The sequence below is a fragment of the Phyllobates terribilis genome, unplaced genomic scaffold, assembly GCF_046119375.1.
Source record: "Phyllobates terribilis strain yellow unplaced genomic scaffold, ASM4611937v1 Scaffold_7__3_contigs__length_470593459, whole genome shotgun sequence".
NCBI lineage: Eukaryota > Metazoa > Chordata > Amphibia > Anura > Dendrobatidae > Phyllobates > Phyllobates terribilis.
The window spans coordinates 349,025,609-349,047,858 of NW_027362767.1; the positions used below are offsets into that span (position 1 = coordinate 349,025,609).

A 22,250-nucleotide genomic window follows, 5' to 3' on the forward strand; every position below is an offset into this window, starting at 1 on the left:
CTCCTGTGCCAGTGCTGGGACCAGCGGGCTCGTGACCGCAAGTTTGATATATATTTTGCATACGTGTGGTCACATGCCAACTAGACGTGTGCGTCCTCACTCAATGCACGTCTAGTCGGAATGTGGCCGTAAGCATGCAAATCGCATACCTGCGGTCACATGACCGCCCACTCCAGGCACCGAAGAATCCTCACAGCAAGCAGATGCTGTAGACTTGCACCCCAAGGCCGGACAACTTCTTTTACCATGCAGACACCTAGGTCTGCATAGGAGCTGTTTACCCCAAAAAGCAGAACATTTGTAGACTATTTACTTTCATTTTGCAATAAAAACATTCCCTATAAGCATTAGAACTGTCAAATGTTGTGCTTGGCAATGACATAACATGTAGTTATGAGATTGTGTCTTGCTGCTCGGAGCCATTCTGTTTGGCATGTATGATATCTAGTAACATCACACAGGCTCATTCCTAGGATGCTCACTGACTGCTGTCCAAGGTGCTGACATGATATATGGCCATACTATGTGTGCTGGGGCTTACTGACTGCTCCACTAAAGTCTCCAGACAAGGTCATTCATCACTTTGTAGGAAAGCTTTATAGTCTCTGATTATATTTGTGTCCCGAAAACTCGGGTTACCTTCTCAAAGTGTCTTATAAGACTCCTTGACTGAATATTAGATTTCACAGTGATCTTGGAGTATTCAAGTGACGCATAAGATTGTGACGTATGAACTCCTATCTGTCCATACTACACCCCTCTGTATATGTGATGCCCAATGTACTTGTAATGTGACCACAGTGTAAAAGATTGGGGCAGTGAAACATGATGGACACATTGTCAAGTAATGATTAGTGATGAGCGAGTATGTTCGGTTAACCCTTTCGGCGAGTATGCTCGGGCGAGTACCGAGTATCTTCAGCGTACTCGGTGATATGTGTGAATCACTCCCGTGTGCATCATTTGCGACTGTTTGACAGCTTTAATACATGTGAGGAATGCAAAAGAAACAAGCATTCCTTACATGTATTAAAGCTGTCAAACCTTCGCAAATCAAGCACACGGGAGTGATTCAAACATATCACCGAGTACGCTGAAGATACTCGGTACTCACCCGAGCATACTCGCCGAAAAGGTTAACCGAACATACTAATCACTAGTAATTATCTAAGTTCTTAATGACAGTTTATAATCCTTTATAAGTAAGTACCAAGTAAGTAGAGTTTTGTTCTATAGAAAAAGAAATGTAATCTTTGTGTAAGTGTCTCCTAAGAGCATTTGTGGTCCATGTAGATGTACTAAAATTTGTTTTTGAAGATTTTTTTTTGGAGGTAGCGAAATACAAACAACAATTCCACCATTAACTTTAGCTTTTTTTTTCACTATTCACCGTGCGATAAGAATCACAAGTTAATTTCATCACAATTGCGATGATGCTAAATATGTTTTTAAAACTAATTATTTAAAGCAACAAACGAGCAGTTCTTTGTTATTTCAGTGCTGGAGTGGAATCACTAATCCATGCTCCCTGACTCCTGTCTTATACTTACCAGCCGCCGTCTTCAGCTCTTCCCAGTGCCGCTCCGCCATCTTGTGACCGCAACGTCTGACTGATCGGAGTCAGCGGTAACGGTCACAAGCTCTCAGTGTAACTCTATCAGACCCTTGTCCTGGCCCCGTTCTGGCTCTCATAGATTTACATTGAGTTGTGTTTCGGATCACTCAGCAAACACAGGAGCGATCCGACAGGTCACAACCTGCAGAAGACGACCGGAGCGGCGCTGAAAATAGTTGGCTGGTAAATATGATATTAGGGGCGGGGAACTTACATTAGTGGCACCACTTCAGCTGTAAAAATAAAAAATAACTAACTTTTTATTGAGGGGTTGTTTTATTCTTTATAAACTTAATTGTACTTTTTTTGTACTCTTAAACTTGAATGTCTGTGACTGCCTCTAGCTCCTCCCTCCTTCTCCACCCTGCTTTCTCCATAGAATTTATGAGCACCAACTATCATCCCCTATCTCAGTAATGGGAGAATCTGTTTTCACTGAAGACAGATTTTACCTCCGAATTTAGAATATTGAGAATGAAAGGTCAGTCCCGGAGGCGAAGGAAGCGGATTTCTCTAAAAAGATATATTACAAAGTGTCATATTGTTATGTTTTAGGCTATTGTTACACTTGACACTAGAACATATTAGAGATTTACTACCCATTGCATAATCTAATGTATTGTTTCATTTTCTACTGTATTGATTGAACATGGTATGGAGATGGAGATGAGAAAAAGTACTACAAAGCGTTAAATAAATTAGCCAAATCTATAAGGGAGTGTATATCATGTGAAACCTTTGCTTATCTATATGTAGATATTAGTAATGCCCGTTGCTTTCAGGTCCATGTGTCAATCACAAATCCTTCACAAATGTCTACACCATACATGTCCAACTCTGGCTCGCAGGGTGGTTATATTTGGCCCATGACACCAGAACCACCACGCCTATGTGGGGCCATTATTCTGTATGGAGGACTATGTGGGGTCCATTATTCTGTATGGAGGACTATGTGGGCCCATTATTTTGTATATGTGGGGCCCATTATTCTGTATGGAGGACTATGTGGGGTCCATTATTCTGTATGGAGGACTATGTCGGGCCATTATACTGTATGAATGACTATGTGGGGCCATTATTCTGTATGTAAGACTATGTGGGGCCCATTATTCTGTATGGAGGACTATGTCGGGCCATTATACTGTATGGATGACTATATGGGGCCATTATTCTGTATGTAAGACTATGTGGGGCCCATTATTCTGTATGGAGAACTATGTGGGGCCCATTATACTGTAAGGAGGACTATGTGGGGTCCATTATTCTGTATTCTGGTTCGCCCGCGACTTTGTCCAAGTTTTTCATTTTGGCCCTCTGTGTGTTTGAGTTTGACATCCCGGGTCTACACTATGGGCTCAGGCTGGACAGATATAGACCATGTTGTCATGTTGTGATTTTGTATCTGGTCATTAACCATCTGTTGTACTTATTTTTAGCATTCATTTCCTGGGAACCTGCATCTAGTCTTGGTCTTAAGACCTACAGGATTTTTTCAGCGGACCTTTACGGACATTGGATTTCGCTTCAGCCAGGAGGACTTTATACTGAAGCTTCCGGTAATATTTTACAGTATTTAAAACTCACATCCAAAATCTTTTCTTTGGTTCAGTAAATACAAGTTGTATTAATAGTGTTTTCTGAGATTCTTGTTCCTACAGTAAAGTTTTTCTAAATTCAGCTGAAGGAGTTTCCAGTGTAAATACAGTCTGGACAACAATGGCTGCTTTGATCACTGTGGCCCACTTCTAGGTAGTGATGTGATTGGCCTTTATGGGCTTCCTAAGATATACAATACTATGCAAAAGTTTTTAGTGGGGATGGAAAAATTGCTGGAAAGTAAGAAAGCTTTCAAAAATAAATGTGTGAAAAGTTCATTTTTATCAGTTAACAAAATACAAAGTGAATGAACAGGGGAGAAATCTAAATCAAATCAATATTTGGTGTGACCGCCCTTTGCCTTCAAGACATAATCACTTCTTCTAGGCACTTGCACAAAGTTTTTGAAGGAACTCAGTAGGGAGGTTGTTCAAAACATCTTGGAAAACAGACCACTGATCTTCTGTGGATGTAGGTTTGTGTGAATCCTTCTGTCTTCTCATGTAATCCCTGACAAACTTGATGATATTGAGATCAGGGTTCTGTAGGGGCCATTTCATCACTTCCAGGACTCATTGTCCTTTATGCTGCAGATGGTTTTTAATGAGATTAATTGATGGTATTGCATGATGAATAAGTATCTGCTTGTAGTTCTCAGCAGTAAGTTCACCATTAATCCTTACTATACCGCTCTCCGGCCCTTCAGTGAACAATTGCCTTGTGTTACAGCCATGTAGATCACATTTTGACTAATCAGTCCAGAACATCTGCTGTGATTTTTTTTGCACCCCAGTTACTATGTTTTCAAGCATATTTTAGTCTCTTGTCCTTATTTTCATGTCGAAGATATTGGCCACAATTCTTCCAGGAAAACCACTTCTGGCCAGACAAGACCAACAGTAGATGTGTATAGCTGGTCCCACTGGTTGCTGCCTGTTCTGACCTGGTGGCACTTCTGGACATGTTCAGATTTCTAAAGGAAGTATGCCCATTCTAAAGTCCTCAACGTTGCCCATTTCTTGGGGTCCTCAATGCTGAGAAATGCAGGCAGATATTTATTCCTAATGCAAATCCATCAGGGAGTCGTCTTACAGGCTCCAAATTTATGCATTTATTCTGTAGCAGAACAACAACTCCAAACATGCATCCAATGTTATTAAGACCTAATTTCAGCTTAAAGAAGAACACGTAGACATGTCCCACAGTGAGGGAACTTGAAAGTGAAGCCACAGTGAGCCCAGATTTTGTCAAATCAGTCTGGGATTATACAAAGAGACGGAAGCATGGGTGGACATATCACTGGTGCAACCAGTGAAGCTGCACAGGGACCCAAGAGGTAAGGGGGGCATTACAGAAGGATTTGCACAAGTCCACATCCACAGAAGATCTGTGGTTAGTTCTCCAAGATGTTTGGAACAACCTCTCTGCTGAGCTCCTTCAAGGACTGTGTGTAAGTGTAACTAGAAGAATTGATAATGTTTTGAAGGCAAAGGGCTGTCACATCAAATATTGATTTAATTTAGATTTCTCTCTTCTTCATTCAATTTGAATTCTGATCATTGATAAAAAATATTCTATTAGCACTTCTATTTTTGAAAGTATTCTTAGTTTGCAGTATTTTTGCCACACCTGCCTAAAAGTTTTCAAAAATCCTCTGTATGTTAATTGAATGCCATAATAGGCTATGAGTAATGCTAAAAACGGTTAATATCTCTCTAAGGCTGCATTCACATTACATTTAACTCACTTCTCAGGTTTTTTTTTTATTATATTAAATGTGTGCTCCAGAAATAGCTTCTGCTGTAAATGGAGGATGAGGCGGGTGGGCTATGGCACCGGTTTATGGATATCTCATGAAACACTTATGAACATATATCGTATCTTAAACGGTTGCGATTTTAGTCTATGGGTGCCACTGCCTACACTTAATAAATACAATCTAGATGTAGAAATTGAGATGTGAATGAGGCCTTAAAAAGATATTAGCATTTTCTATGTTTTTCTCGTAGCAGCCATTTTTTAAAAACTAACAAGTGGTGCAACTTATTTTTTTAAGAGCTTCTCTGCATTTAACAGTGAAACTGTTACTTATAGCTATTGTTATTGACTAACAAGGTGCCTGGGCCTTTAATATTGATGACCTACCTGTGGATAGGGCATCAATATCAGATCAGTGTGGGTCCTACACCTAGTCAGCTGTTATTAGCTGTGTGGCTGCTGGATGAAAACTTTGAATGGGAATGAACAGTTTTGTTCAATGTGTAGCAGCTGCTGCCATGTACTGCAGATCACATCACATTTCTGAAAATAGGAGCTGATCTGTAGCACAGGGTTGTAGCCGCTACACATTGAACATATCCATTTTGTGCAACTTTGGTCAGTGTTCACATCTGGCCGCCACTGGAGCTAATTATAGATGATTAGTAGTGATGAGTGAGTGTGCTCGTTTAATCTTTTCACTGAGCACGCTCAGGTGTTTCGCAAGTATCTTCGGTGTTCTCATATATTATGTTTGAGTCCCTGCGTCTGCATGATATATGGCTGTTACACATCCTAAACACATGTGAGGATTCCCTAACAAACAGGCATCCTGGAATGTGTTTACGATGTCTAATAGCCATAAATCATGCAGACGCAGGGACTCAAACATAATATACGAGCATGCCAAAGATACTGGGGAAGCACCTGAGCGTGCTCGGTGAAAGGATTAAGCGAGCACACTGGCTCATCACTAATGGTTAGATGTTGGACCCCCACTGATCCGATATTGAGAACTAATTCTGTGGACAGGGCTTCAAATATCACACGTTAAGACAACCCCTTTAACCACGCTGACAAAATAATTGACTACCGCCATCTGCTGGGGAGCTCATTTTAAAGGTTTCACCAATATGGCTGAACTTCCTGTTGTCATTTTGACACACACACACAAAAAAAGTATCTTTACTAAACTTTACCTGCTCTATCATTCTGATTCTAAGTCTGGCAATTTATTCAGAATCCTTATGTGTTGAGTAAAAACCTTTTTAAAATATGTGTGGTATGGCGTTCAGAAATGTATCATGTAATGTACTGCTTCATGTCTCTAGGTGGTTATGCTCAGTTCTGCATCAGATTTACTTAAATATATAGATGAAAAGCAACTGACAGCAGAATTCGGGGGCACACTGGAATATCGCCACCGGGACTGGGTCGTCTTCAGAACAGTATGTTGTATTTTTTACACTTAAAAGAAAAAAGCTTGGAAAAAAATGCACATTCCATTCCCAAAATTCTCAGCTTGTGTAGATAACTTTATGACCAATGAACAAATTACAAGTGTCTTGAATGACACTCAAGCAAAAAATTAAAAAAATCTGGAACTCATGGAGAACATAGACTCATCTGCATCTATCCAGCCCCAGTCTGCCCTTTGGCTAATTATGTACCATAACGCATCATATCTCCATCAACGCATGGTCCCCTCTTCTTACCTTCCATGTCCCCCTCTCCTATCTTGTCCATATTACTTTCCCCTCCCTCAAGTCATGTGTTGAATTTTTTAAAAATTTAAAGTTAATCATATTGATAAAACATAATAAAATATTTGAATGAGGAAAGAAAAAACTTCACTTTTTTTTCTTCAGCCATCATAGTTTTCCATTTTCATAGAGTTCCATTTTTTATATTTCAGGCTACAGTGTAAGATTAGAAATCCTTGGCTCCAATGGAGGAAATGATACAGATTTTATACTGAACATATTTGGTTTAATTGCATTATAACCTTTGTTTTTAACTTTACACACACAGGACATATCATCAAAATATGATTTTCCTAAAATGGCAAGTTATCTCCTGCGAATGGGGCTTTGGAGAAACCTGTCTATTGGACTGTCCGAGAAACCCGAGCGTAATGCTTGGCTATTTCCGGCAGTTCCATTGACAATGAATGGAGTAGAGGGTGGGCACAGCTCCATTCCAGAACCCCAGTCTCATGATCGCTGAGGGTCCAATCGATAGGGAATACCTTGTGATTTTCGGAAAGCTTTTTTAAGTTCTAACAGGTTATATATGAATCAACCCAGAAATAGATCTTGTTGGCAAGTGATTGGCTTCAAAGTCATCTCAAGATTAGGATTGTCTTAAATTTCAGAGATATCTTCATGCAAATTGCCTCTTCAGAGAGGAAGAGGACTTGAACCCTAGTGCAACCTATCGGAAGTAGCAATCCTACGTATCATTATCAACTCTTTAACGAGCCTTGAAATATGACTTAGGATAAAAGCCAAATCAGAATCTCAGTTTGTAGACACGTTTACCCCTTATATCCCAGTCTTAGCCTCTTACCCAGTCAAATCACATCTCATACTTTGTACTGACGAGGGGCAATTCCCCCGAAACCGTGAAACACTGTCTACAAATTGAGATTCTGATTTGGCTTTTATCCTAAGTCATATTTCAAGGCTTGTTAAAGGGTCGATAATAACTTGTAGGATTGCTACTTCCAATAGGTGGCACTAGAGTTCTAATCCTCTTCCTCTCTGAAGAGACAATTTGCATATTTAATTTCCCAGAGGAGCATGCAAGGTCTGGCATGTCACTCTCCACAAGGAGAAACCTTACCCCTTAGATCCCAGAGATATCTTCATTAATTCTCTGAGCATTTGATCCTCTTGTGATCAGCTGCTTTTTGTGGAGGAAACAACTAGGATAAAATCTCTTTTTCAGCAGCAAATTGAAAAGCAATAATAATAAATAAATAATAATAATAATAATAATAATAATAAAAAAGGCTGTCATGACTGCAAATGCTGATCGTACATGTTCCAATGACTATACATTATTAGGAACATTCACCAAGAGCTGTATCCAATGGAATCACTGTTCATGGAAATCAAATTTGTAGATTTCCTCCTAGAAAAGAACTAAGATGTCCATGCTGGAGTGTGTAGCCATATTCTCTTTTCTCTTTGTAAAAAAAAATGGCTATCATCAGCATTTGGTACCAGTGAGCAATGCCATGCTATAAGAAAGAGCTATGGATCGATGTAGTTACTATGATGCTGTAACCGAATTTTGAGAGAATTCCATTATTACAGTTGCAATAAGTCTCTGCTAATCGCAGAAGATCCTGGATTCTTCTGTAGTTCATAAATATGCCTGAACCGCAGGTTAAATGACCTTTCAAGGTCAGAAACTATTTAGTAGAACATGAGAAGGGTTTTACCACTTAAAATAAAATTTGACCAAAGGCAGATAATGTTATAAAATAATAGATGAAGCCAAACACAGCGGTTCTATTCCCTATATAGTATCTCCAGCACGGCCGGTCAATGGTCTCAACATGGACCAAGAATGATTTGCGACTAGTGATGAGCGAGTATGTTTTGTTAACCCGTTCGCCGAGTATGCTCTATTTCTTACACATTCCTCACATGTATTAAAGTTATCAAACAGTCGCAAATCATGCACACGGGAGCGATTCTACCATAACACCGAGCACGCTGTAACTACTCGGCGCTCGGCCCCGAGCATACTCGCCGAAAGGGTTAACAGAACATACTCACTCATCACTAATGATGTCCCATTATTTAGTCACCCACCGATTTGCTGCAGGGTCAAGTGACTGATGAACGGGAAGTTATCACTTCCCAATCTAGCCGAGACCACCCAAGCTGGGGTGACAAGGGATCCGAAAACGTGATATCAAAGCAAATATGAACAGTACAGTATATTAGCAAGTGCAATGATGGAACATTTCTTACACAATAGGACACATCCGGGTTTCAATGAGAAAATAACATTGACTTCATTTTGTCATAGTTGGAAAAGTTGAATAAGTATTGTAAAATCTTAATGTAATATTTGCTCTGTTTTCATGTCATTCCTCTGCCTTCCACAACCAGGCCATCGAGGGTTTTGCCTTGACAGTGAAGGAAATTGCTCAGATGCTGCAGGCCTTTGGTACCGAATTGGCTGAGACAGAGTTACCGAGCGATGTGTATTCAATTGAGCATATTCTAGCAAACCGCACTGAAAAGTACTGCCAGCTGAAGGTATGTTTAATTGGATTTTATGAAGACAGATTGCTGCAAAACTTGAAGGAGCAGCACTTTTACTTTTACCACTTATGCAATGCTAGAAAATACGAAAGCTAATGGTCAAGTGACTATAACTGTAATGCACACGCCCGGGCTGAGTGGCGTGTGCGTGTGTATGTAGTGATTCCACTGTGCCATGAACCGGAGAGTGCCTGGAGGGGCCTAACTAAGTATCTGCCCGATCCGACCAAGGCCGCACGACGGCATACGATGCCAGTGCACCAGGGAGGAACCGAGCAGAGGGACCAGGGTCTACTCCAGGTCAGACTCCGGACACGGCTGTTGACCCACACCGGGGAATACAGGAACAGGCAGACTAGAGCACAGGCTGGGTAGGGTCCAGTACAGACTGGGAGACAAATTCGAAACCGCAGACGCGGTGGACAGAGCTGAGCAAAGCGAAACCGCAGACGCGGTGGACAGGGCTGAGCAAAACGAAACCGCAGACGCGGTGGACAGGGCTGAGCAAAGCGAAACCGCAGACGCAGTGGACAGGGCTGAGCAAAGCGAAACCGCAGACGCGGTGGACAGAGCTGAGCAAAGCGAAACCGCAGACGCGGTGGAAAGGGCTGAGCAAAGCGAAACCGCAGACGTGGAGGGGACAGAGCTCTGTTCACACGGAACAGACTGGAAGGGAAAGGCAGAACCAAATACACACAGGATACTTGCAATGAAGTAGAGAGTGGACTCCAAACTCACAAACGGGAGTACAAAGACAACGAGAAGGAGATAAGTACGGGATCAGATTCTGCAAGAAAAGGGAAGGTACGGACATAGAGAAAAACAGATAACAGGCTAGAAGAGTATACAAACAAGAGCAGGCAAGATACAGGAACGGGTCTAGGTATGCGGCCCCTAGAAGGCGGAAAGAACAGGCTAGGAGCGTGTTCACACTGGCCTGGAAATATAGCCTCCAGGATAGGCAGAAGACAACAGGCTAGAGAGCGTGTACAGACTGCAGGTTAGAGTACACAGGTAGGACACAGTACAGACACGGGAACAAATACTGCACGACAGGTAACATACACAGGACCTGGCATGTCAGAGACAAAAAGCCAACTGACAGGGCAAGATGCTCAGGCATGGGTTAATTGGAGCAGCAGGTTTAAATACCAGGTGACAGACAGCAATAGGCTGAGGACGCACAAGGGGTGTGCCTGCAGCAGGTACAAAAAGCAGGAAGTGATCGGGCGCCGCCCTTAAGCAGCAGAAACAGAGACAAACAAACAGCATGGAGGGAAGCCAGAGAGACATTCTGAATTGGAGATCAAGTGCGCTCTCTTGCACAGTGGGAGATGGACCACTATGCAAGGACGCCGCAAGGTATGTTACAGTACCCCCCCCCCCCTTACGCCCCCTCTTCAGGCCTACCAGAATCTTCCGCAGGGAATTCGAGGGCCAATCCTTCACTTCAAGAAGATCACTACCACTGTCCACAGGAAAAACTGGTCTCATCTGGGTAGCTAGGATGCTACCTCCTATCCAGCCATCCTCAGCAACAGACGAAACGGGTGGAGTACCAGGAACAGCACACAAGGAAGTCTCTCTCCACATATTTTCAGGTGGCACCCCAGAGGGTACAGAAGACAACTGGAATTCCTCCGCCGGGTTGGAGGGGGGCAGAGACTCGGGGGTAACCTCCGCTTCGGAGTACACTTGTTCAGACTCACTGGATGGCGAGGTATCAGGTACCGAATATAGGAGAGTCTCAGTCCATTCGCTATCAAGTAGCACCCCGAAGGGTTCAGGAGACACCTGGAGGTCCTCTGCCGGGTCAGAGGAGTGCAGAGACTCGGGGGTAACCTCTGCTTCAGAGAACGCTAGGTCGGACTCACTGGACGAAGCAGGCGAGGTATCGGGTGCCAAGTATAGGAAAGTCTTTGTCCATTCACCACCAGGTGGCACCCCGAAGGGTTCTGGAGACAATTGGAGGTCCTCCACCTGGTCGGAGGGGTGTAGAGACTCGGGAATAACCTCTGCTTCGGAGTACGCTAGGTTAGACTCACTAGGCGAAGCGAGCGAGGTATCAGATCCAAGATATAGGAAAGTCTCTGTCCATTCACCACCAGGTGGCACCCCGAAGGGTTCTGGAGACAACTGGAGGTACTCCGCCTGGTCGGAGGGGTGTAGAGACTCGGGAGTAACCTCTGCTTCGGAGTACACTAGGTTGGACTCACTGGACGAAGTGAGCGAGGTATCAGGTACAGAGCATAGGAGAGTCTCTGTCCTTTCGCTACCAGGTAGCACCCCGAAGGGCTCAGGAGACAGCTGGAGGTCCTCCGCCAGGTCGGAGGGGTGAAGAGACTCATGGGTAACCTCTGCTTCGAAGTACACTAGGTCGGACTCACTGGATGAAGCAGCTGAGGTATCAGGTACCGAGTATAGGAAAGTCTCTGTCCATTCGCTACCAGGTAGCACCCCGAAGGGTTCAGGAGACAACTGGAGATCCTCCGCCTGATCGGAGGGGTGTAGAGACTCGGGGGTAACCTCTGCTTCGGAGAACACTAAGTCGGACTCACTGGACGAAGCAGACGACGTATCGGATACCGGGTGTAGGGAAGTCTCTCTCCATTTGTCATCAGGTGGTATCCCGGAGGATTCAGGAGGCAACAGGGGGTCCTCCGCCAGGTAGTAGAGATGCACAGACTCGGAGGTAATCACTGCTTCAGAGTACCCTTGGACAGGCTCACCGGTTAAAGTGGGTGAAGCATCAGATACCGGGTGCAGGAAGTCCTCCAGTGTGGATTCTGGGTAGGCAGTAGTCTCTTCGGGCAGGAGAACTGGTGCGCTACCCACGCACATTACCCGTCGAGGCTGCTCCGGGATACCAGGAAATGAAGCTTCAGCAAGAACCTCAAGGTTGGAATCAGGAGGTCTTTGGGAGAACAGACCTTGGCGTGACGGCTTGCTTCTACGCCTAGCACATCTGGACTGCCTCTTGAGGTCGTGAGAAGTGTTCTGGAGAGCATAGTCATCCTGTGTGGATTCTGGGTGGGCAGTAGTCTCTTCGGGCAGGAGGACTAGTGCGTTACCCACAAACATTACCGGTCGAGGCTGCTCCGGGATATTGGGAAGTGAAGCTTCAGCAGGGGCTTCAGGGTTAGGGTCCTCAAAGACCATACGAAAGGCCACCAGGAAGGCCTGCAGGTCAAGGACGACAGGATCCCATGCTTCCCATAGGGGGGTGACCCATTTCAAGGCATCACCCGCTAGGTAGTCAATCATAAAGGCCACTTTAGCCCAATCGGAAGGAAAATAGAGAGGGTAGGCCTTAAAGTGTAGCATGCATTGCTCCACAAATGCACGACTCTGTCTTGGATCCCCATAGTACTGTGGCGGATCCGCAGGAACGAGGGCAGAAAGATCCATCTGGACGGGTGCGTAATTCGCCTGGAACTCAGCTAAAGAAAAAAAAAATATATATATATTTTTTTAAATTTATTTTTAATGCACGTATTCGCTGGAAAACGTCTCAGAGAGCGAAGACCGTGGGGCTCAACGGGAACCATGGCCTGAGCATGCTGTAATGCACACGCCCGGGCTGAGTGGCGTGTGCGTGTGTATGTAGTGATTCCACTGTGCCATGAACCGGAGAGTGCCTGGAGGGGCGTAACTAAGTATCTGCCCGATCTGACCAAGGTCGCACGACGGCATACGACGCCAGTGCACCAGGGAGGAACCGAGCAGAGGGACCAGGGTCTACTCCAGGTCAGACTCCGGACACGGCTGTTGACCCACACCGGGGAATACAGGAACAGGCAGACTAGAGCGCAGGCTGGGTAGGGTCCAGTACAGACTGAGAGACAAATTCGAAACCGCAGACGCGGTGGACAGGGCTGAGCAAAGCGAAACCGCAGACGCGGTGGACAGGGCTGAGCAAAGCGAAACCGCAGACGCGGTGGACAGGGCTGAGCAAAGCGAAACCGCAGACGCGGTGGACAGGGCTGAGCAAAGCGAAACCGCAGACGCGGTGGACAGGGCTGAGCAAAGCGAAACCGCAGACGCGGTGGACAGGGCTGAGCAAAGCGAAACCGCAGATGCGGTGGACAGGGCTGAGCAAAGCGAAACCGCAGACGCGGTGGACAGGGCTGAGCAAAGCGAAACCGCAGACACGGTGGACAGGGCTGAGCAAAGCGAAACCGCAGACGCGGTGGACAGGGCTGAGCAAAGCGAAACCGCAGACGCGGTGGACAGGGCTGAGCAAAGCGAAACCGCAGACGCGGTGGACAGGGCTGAGCAAAGCGAAACCGCAGACGCGGTGGACAGGGCTGAGCAAAGCGAAACCGCAGACGCGGTGGACAGAGCTGAGCAAAGCGAATCCGCAGACGCGGTGGACAGGGCTGAGCAAAGCGAAACCGCAGACGCGGTGGACAGGGCTGAGCAAAGCGAAACCGCAGACGCGGTGGACAGGGCTGAGCAAAGCGAAACCGCAGACGCGGTGGACAGGGCTGAGCAAAGCGAAACCGCAGACGCGGTGGACAGGGCTGAGCAAAGCGAAACCGCAGACGCGGTGGACAGGGCTGGGCAAAGCGAAACCGCAGACGCGGTGGACAGGGCTGAGCAAAGCGAAACCGCAGACGCGGTGGACAGGCCTGAGCAAAGCGAAACCGCAGACGCGGTGGACAGGGCTGAGCAAAGCGAAACCGCAGACGCGGTGGACAGGGCTGAGCAAAGCGAAACCGCAGACGCGGTGGACAGGGCTGAGCAAAGCGAAACCGCAGACGCGGTGGACAGGGCTGAGCAAAGCGAAACCGCAGACGCGGTGGACAGGGCTGAGCAAAGCGAAACCGCAGACGCGGTGGACAGGGCTGAGCAAAGCGAAGCCGCAGACGCGGTGGACAGGGCTGAGCAAAGCGAAACCGCAGACGCGGTGGACAGGGCTGAGCAAAGCGAAACCGCAGACGCGGTGGACAGGGCTGAGCAAAGCGAAACCGCAGACGCGGTGGACAGGGCTGAGCAAAGCGAAACCGCAGACGCGGTGGACAGGGCTGAGCAAAGCGAAACCGCAGACGCGGTGGACAGGGCTGAGCAAAGCGAAACCGCAGACGCGGTGGACAGGGCTAAGCAAAGCGAAACCGCAGGCGCGGTGGACAGGGCTGAGCAAAGCGAAACCGCAGGCGCGGTGGACAGGGCTGAGCAAAGCGAAACCGCAGGCGCGGTGGACAGGGCTGAGCAAAGCGAAACCGCAGGCGCGGTGGACAGGGCTGAGCAAAGCGAAACCGCAGGTGCGGTGGACAGGGCTGAGCAAAGCGAAACCGCAGGCGCGGTGGACAGGGCTGAGCAAAGCGAAACCGCAGGCACAGTGGACAGGGCTGAGCAAAGCGAAACCGCAGGCGCGGTGGACAGGGCTGAGCAAATTGAACCCACAGACGCGGTGGACAGAGCTGAGCAAAGCGAATCCGCAGACGCGGAGGGGACAGAGCTCTGTTCACACAGAACAGACTGGAAGGGAAAGGCAGAACCAAATACACACAGGATACTTGCAATGAAGTAGAGAGTGGACTCCAAACTCACAAACGGGAGTACAAAGACAACGAGTAGGAGATAAGTACGGGATCAGATTCTGCAAGAAAAGGGAAGGTACGGACATAGAGAAAAACAGATAACAGGCTAGAAGAGTATACAAACAAGAGCAGGCAAGATACAGGAACGGGTCTAGGTATGCGGCCCCTAGAAGGCGGAAAGAACAGGCTAGGAGCGTGTTCACACTGGCCTGGAAATACAGCCTCCAGGATAGGCAGAAGACAACAGGCTAGAGAACGTGTACAGACTGCAGGTTCCCTTAAGCAGCAGAAACAGAGACAAACAGCATGGAGGGAAGCCAGAGAGACATTCTGAATTGGAGATCAAGTGCGCTCTCTTGCACAGTGGGAGATGGACCACTATGCAAGGACGCCGCCAGGTATGTTACAGTACCCCCCCCCCCTTACGCCCCCTCTTCTTCAGGCCTACCAGAATCTTCCGCAGGGAATTCGAGGGCCAATCCTTCACTTCAAGAAGATCACTACCACTGTCCACAGGAAAAACTGGTCTCATCTGGGTAGCTAGGATGCTACCTCCTATCCAGCCATCCTCAGCAACAGATGAAACGGGTGGAGTACCAGGAACAGCACACAAGGAAGTCTCTCTCCACATATTTTCAGGTGGCACCCCAGAGGGTACAGAAGACAACTGGAATTCCTCCGCCGGGTTGGAGGGGGGCAGAGACTCGGGGGTAACCTCCGCTTCGGAGTACACTTGTTCAGACTCACTGGATGGCGAGGTATCAGGTACCGAATATAGGAGAGTCTCAGTCCATTCGCTATCAAGTAGCTCCCCGAAGGGTTCAGGAGACACCTGGAGGTCCTCTGCCGGGTCAGAGGAGTGCAGAGACTCGGGGGTAACCTCTGCTTCAGAGAACACTAGGTCGGACTCACTGGACGAAGCAGGCGAGGTATCGGGTGCCGAGTATAGGAAAGTCTCTGTCCATTCACCACCAGGTGGCACCCCGGCCTGGAAATACAGCCTCCAGGATAGGCAGAAGACAACAGGCTAGAGAGCGTGTACAGACTGCAGGTTAGAGTACACAGGTAGGACACAGTACAGACACGGGAACAAATACTGCAAGACAGGTAACATACACAGGACCTGGCATGTCAGAGACAAAAAGCCAACTGACAGGGCAAGATGCTCAGGCATGGGTTAATTGGAGCAGCTGGTTTAAATACCAGGTGACAGACAGCAATAGGCTGAGGACGCACAAGGGGTGTGCCTGCAGCAGGTACAAGAAACAGGAAGTGATCGGGCGCCGCCCTTAAGCAGCAGAAACAGAGACAAACAAACAGCATGGAGGGAAGCCAGAGAGACATTCTGAATTGGAGATCAAGTGCGCTCTCTTGCACAGTGGGAGATGGACCACTATGCAAGGACGCCGCCAGGTATGTTACAATAACGTCCATTTCTAGTGTTTTTCTGTGATTGTTAGCGCATCTAGTTTGTGAGCATGGATAACATTACATACTTGGTTGTTGATATCTGAGAATGCTCATTTATTTTATGGAATAATAGCCACGCTAAGATGTTTGCTGTTTAGGTGCTGCATATACGACTTCCAATGAAATGTTTGATTTTATAAGCAATCAGTTTACTATAAAGAGGCTCCAATAGTTACTGGGAAACTGATGATTTGGAATCATTTTTTACTGCATTTTCCCCTGTGTTTTTCATAACATCCAGTATATACCCATATAATGCCCCCCGTTGATGTTCCCTTTATACTTTAAGGCCACATTCAGACATAATGTTCTGTTCACGAATAGAACACAAGAACAGATTCCGTTATAATCTATAAAGCTGTTCACGTCTATGGTTTTTTGTGTACCTTGTGTCTGCAAAAATAATACTCAAGACATTTCCGTTTTTGAACCAAGGTACAGATCAAAATCACCCATCTACTATAAGTCTACACATGATGACAAGATTACATATGGCACAGTTGCTGGTAATCCTAAAACAGGCAAAGGTCTAAAGGCTCCATGAAACAGTATAAAGCATATTACCTATATGAGATTGTAGGTGCACAGACAAGGACCCTGACGCGCGTTTTGCTGTCGCTTCTTATTGGTAGGCGTGTGTCTTACTCTGATGTTGCAGCACTGGAGGAATGCACAGTTCAGACCAGCAGTGCTAGTGCTAATGCATCTGGTTCAAACTTCCAGCCTTCAGGAACGCTCCACAAACAGGAAGCCAGGAGGCAGATTGTGCTCCCGAAAAGGACAGATGAGAGTAACTTTTTAAACACTAGTCAAGCAAAAAACATATTTTCATGATACTCTTTCATATAGTCCGTGGCCCCTTAAAAGAAGTTAGGTGTCAAGTAAACATGTAGGACATGTATCATTGATGTTTAATAAACTGTATAAATTACAAAATGTCTTATATTTATATATACTAACCACCCAAGTATTATTTTTTATTTATTTATTTTTTATTTATTTATATATTCCCATGTAACACAAAGTACAATAAATGTATCACTTCTATTTGCAGAAGGACATTACCTTAGTAACAAAAGAAGGAGGTTTACTGCTCAACACTTTAGAACAACCAAGCACAAGTTTAGTTACGGAGCAGGACACCTGTGAAAAACATGGAGATTGGGAAACTGTGAACAGGTAAAATACATACTGTTTGTGGTAACAGATATATATTTTTTATTGGCGCAACATACCTTGGCCATTTTTTTCCCCCCTTTGAAGTCTACAAAGATTGAAAACTACAGAGAACGTTATATTTGTCTGTATTTAGATTGTATTACAAAATGATCCGATGTTTTGATACCCCGTTATTGCATTTTATTGCAATTTTGCAGCGACCAAAAAACTTAATTCTGGCGTTTAGAATTTTTTTCTCGTTACGCTGTTTACCGATCGGATTAATTCTTTTTTTATTTTGATAGATCGGGCGATTCTGAACGCGGCGATACCAAATATGTCTATGTAGGTTTTTTTTATATATTTTATTTTGAATGGGGCGAAAGGTGGGTGATTTAAACTTTTATATATATATTTTTTTTTTAATATTTTTAAAAACTTTTTTTTTTCACTTTTTGCTTGCTTCTATAGTCTCCATAGGAGACTAGAAGCAGCACTTGTTTGATCGGCTCTGCTACATACAGGGGACGAGTAGATCCCCTGCATGCAGCAGAAATGGTCCTGTGCTATGAGCGCCGACGACTAGGTGGCGCTCATAGCGACCAGATCATGACAACCACAGGCGTCTGCTGCAGACCCTGGGTTGTCATGCCCGCCCATCGGCGACCCACGATCACGTGACGGGGTCGCCGATGGGCGGGGCTTAGGACGCGCTACCCGGAAGTGCACATTAAATGCCGCTGTCGGAGATTGACAGCGGCATTTAACATGTTAACAGCCGCGGGTGGATCGCGATTCCACCCGCAGCTGTTGCGGGCACATGTCAGCTGTAAGAATCAGCTGACATGTGCTCGGTTAAGTGAGGGCTCAGCGCAGCAGCCTTCACTGAACGGGGGGATTGCAACTCATGCGTACTAATACGGCATGGGTTGCAAAGGGGTTAAAGAAAGAAAAAGAAGGTTATGGAGCAGCTGACAAACCTAGAAGTGGACGACCACGGAAAACTTCCTCCAGGGCTGATCACATTATTAAGAAAAAGTCAGTATCTGATGTCCATAAAAGTGCTGCACAGATTTCACACGAAATGAACAAAAGAATATGGGGTCAAAGTGAGTCACCAAACTATGGTGCGATGGCTAAGAGCAGTAGGGCTGAATGCACGAGTTCCAGTCAAGAAGCCTTTCATTTCTGTAAAGAACCGGAAGGTCCAACTTGACTTTGCCAAAGAACACAGCCAATGGAAAGAGACAGATTGGTCTTAGGTGTTGTGGTTGGATGAATCGAAGTTCCATCTGCTTGGTAATGATGGCAACGACTATATATACCGCCCAATTGGAAAACATAATGATATAAGGTACCAAACACCTACAGTGAAACATGGTGGTGGCAATGTCATGATTTGGGGCTGCTTTTCTGCATCTGCCATCGGCCCTCTGCATAGAATTGAGGGGAATTTGAATGATACCTTGTACAAGGATATACTGGAGAATGTAATGCTGCCACATGGTAAAACCATAGTAGGCAGGGGATGGAAATTCCAGCAAGGCAATGATCCTAATCACACATACAATTTAGCCAAAAATTGATTAGCAAAGAAAAATGTTCATCTGTTGCAATGACCAAGCCAATCACCTGATTTACACCCTATAGAGCACCTTTGGGATGAGTTAGGGCGACGAGTTGGGCCCCGTATCCATAGCAATAAAGATGAATTGTTTGCAGATTTGCAAATGGAATGGAGTAAAATCCTTCAAGATGTCTTCAATACCGTAGTGGCTTCAATACCCCATTGGTGTGGTGCAGTAATTAAAGCAAGAGGTTATGCAACAAAATACTAAGTTATGTCATTGCAAGCAATAAATTATTCTCTATGTTGTGATCAATAAATAGTATATGCAAAACTTTTGGCAGTCAGTTTTCTTTAATTAATGACCATACCTATATTCAAAAGCATTTTGGTTAAAATTAAGGTCTTGCATGATGACAACTTCATGCACTTTCAATACTCACCAGGGAAATGGCATCACAACAACCAGACAGAAGGAATCACACCTTTAAAAAAAAATGCAAAACTTTTGGTCACTACTAGTGTTGAGCGATTATGTTCTGTCCAAGTATGCTCGGGCGAGCTCTGAGTATTTACTGCTGCTCGGTGATAAGGTTGAATTGCTCCCGTGTGCATGATTTGCAACTGTTTGACAGTTTTATTAGATGTGAGGAATGTGTAAGAAATACACATTCCTCACATGTAATAAAGCTGTCAAATAGTTGCAAATCATGCACACGGGAGCGATTCAACCTTATCACCGAGCAGCAGTAAATACTTGAAACTCGGCCCGAGCATACTCGGCGAAAGGGTTAATAGAACATACTCGCTCAACACTAGTCACTACTATAGTACCATGTCAATAGTAAAGGCACAGAAGAGGTGTCATGATCAGTGTGCATGAAGTGGTTCTTGATTAAACTTCAGTTTCTGCAGAACAAAGGCAGCGATTAGACCACCAAAGCAGGGTCACACAGCTGTAGGCTCTCTCATCTGAGAGAATCGGGTCAATTATACTAATGACACTCTGATCAAACTCTCATCTGAGTTTGCTCAGAGTGTCAGCATAGTGTGATCCGATTCGCTCAGATGAGAGAACCGTAGCACAGGTGAGGAGAAGACGGAGAACAAAATTTCTCCATCTTATCCATTCTGTCAGTCCCCAGATGTCAGACTGCACTCAGATGTCATCGAGTGCAGTCTGATGTTTTCCACACACTCATAGACTTCAATGAGTGAATGGCATTCAATTTCAAACTCAAATCTTAGCTTTCTGTGATTTTTTTCACTTACAGATTCTGTCATTGAAAAAAAATCGGCCATCAACAATGCCCCATTGAATAACATTGGTCAGAGTGCTATCTGATAAAAAATCAAATAACACTTGTCCGATGTATACGGCGGTGTGAGCGAGCCCCAAACGTGTGAATATTATAGGAACAATATCCCCTACAAAGCTATGTACTTAGTGATTACTAGAAGTTTGGTCTTACATACTCCCTTTAAGGAATTATGTTTGAATGTAAATATAAAAGGTGGGCATTCACTTTAAATATTGCATTCACATCTCTACTATGAGAATATACTGTTATATTGGAAAGGTCTTGTCGTGGCAGGGTTGGACTGGCCCACTGGAGAACCGGAGAATCCTGTGGTGGGCCCTGGCTTCTCTTTCAGGGGAGTCTATAGTGCAGACCTTTTTGATGCTATGGGGCTCTTGAGTGGGAGAGAACCTGGCGCCATCATCTTGATTTCAATGGTATCTGAACAATCACGTGATAACCGATCGAGTCAGCAAGCAGAGTAGAATCCTACCATTGTCTATTTTTCTGCTTGACCACTTGATACAATACCTGATGAAAATTAGCCCAGGTCCGAAAAACCCCTTTAATAATAATGCATTGGTTTTGTATAGATAAAAAGTGGGCTCTCAGAATCAAGTCCTCTGGTGGACCCAATGTTTCCCAGTCTGACACTGTGTGGTGGTATCTAATAAGCTGTTCTGTGAGCTATAAACTAGTTCCAAGTCTCTGTTTTAAAGGTTACTGGCACAGTTATATGAAATGGAAAGCGCTTTTGATGGTTTTTGGGAGAAACACCAGCTAAAAATGGAGCAATATTTAGAACTGCTGAAATTTGAACAGAATTTCCAAGAGGTATAGTATAAGTATATATAACACGTTATCGGAATAGTCAATGAAATGTCACATACTGTATTAATATTGGAATAAGATTTTCCTCTGCTTTAACCTAATTTTCAAATCCAACCGTCCTTAGTTTAAGACATCCCAGACCCTATTTTATACCCACCGCTCCTTACTTAGTCCATTATTTTCCCGCTGTACTTTATTTCACAATGGATCACCCTAAAGAGATTAATTTTTTACTGACGCTCACTCACCTAAATACCTATATATATCTATCAACCACCAACTACAGATGGATATGGAGTCAACCAACATAGTCAAAATCGTAATCGACAAATTAGCCCAAATAAATATCAAACACATTTCCAATAAAAATATATACATTATTTATTCATATATATACACACTACTGCATAAATGTAATAAATACAATAAAGATGAACAATAATCCCTCAACACAATACAAGAATGAAACTCCTTACACAGAGCACAAAGCCCCCTCCTGCACATACATTATATTATGTATGATACATAATGGCATAGAATCATAGAATGTCAGAGTTGGAAGGGACCTCTTGGGTCATCGTGTCCAACCCCTGCTCAATGCAGGATTCACTAAACCATCTCAGACAGATGTCGGTCCAGCCTCTGTTTGAAGACTTCCATTAAAGGAGAACTCGTCACTACCTCTCGTGGCCGCCTGTTCCACTCATTGGTCACCCTCAGGCTATGTGTGCACGATGCAGAAATGCTCCGGATTTTTCCCTGAGCGTTTCTGCATCTCCCTGGCAGAAAAAACGCATGCGGATTGTACATGCGGATTGTACATGCGTTTTTCCTGCCAGGGACATGCGTATGTGAAGCGTTCTTCACATGCATTTCTGCATGCATGTTGCCAAGCACTTTCCAAGCGATTTTAGCATCACTTGGAAAGTGCTTGACAACTTGGTCACACTATATAAATCCATGCAACCGGCATGGATTTATATAGTATGACCTTAAAGAATGGTAAAAAATAATAAAAAAAATATATACTTACCTTCTGATGGCCCCCGAGTCTTGATTCGATGCGTCTCGGCTTGCCGGCAGCTCGCGGTACACTGGAGGACCTGCCATCACATGACTAAATGACGT

General features: G+C 45.0%; 1 protein-coding gene across 6 annotated transcripts in view; it reads left to right on the forward strand.

Annotated features, from left to right (window-relative positions):
- Nucleotides 1–22,250, forward strand: part of MCF2 (MCF.2 cell line derived transforming sequence) — a 487,909-nt gene that overhangs the window by 121,816 nt on the left and 343,843 nt on the right. For all 6 annotated transcript variants that reach the window (XM_073641247.1, XM_073641248.1, XM_073641251.1 and 3 more), the window contains 5 exons: nucleotides 3,052–3,171; nucleotides 6,301–6,417; nucleotides 9,097–9,246; nucleotides 17,320–17,444; nucleotides 21,011–21,125. In XM_073641247.1, coding sequence (XP_073497348.1) covers nucleotides 3,052–3,171; nucleotides 6,301–6,417; nucleotides 9,097–9,246; nucleotides 17,320–17,444; nucleotides 21,011–21,125 — 627 coding nt within the window. The remainder of the gene's footprint in view (nucleotides 1–3,051; nucleotides 3,172–6,300; nucleotides 6,418–9,096; nucleotides 9,247–17,319; nucleotides 17,445–21,010; nucleotides 21,126–22,250) is intronic.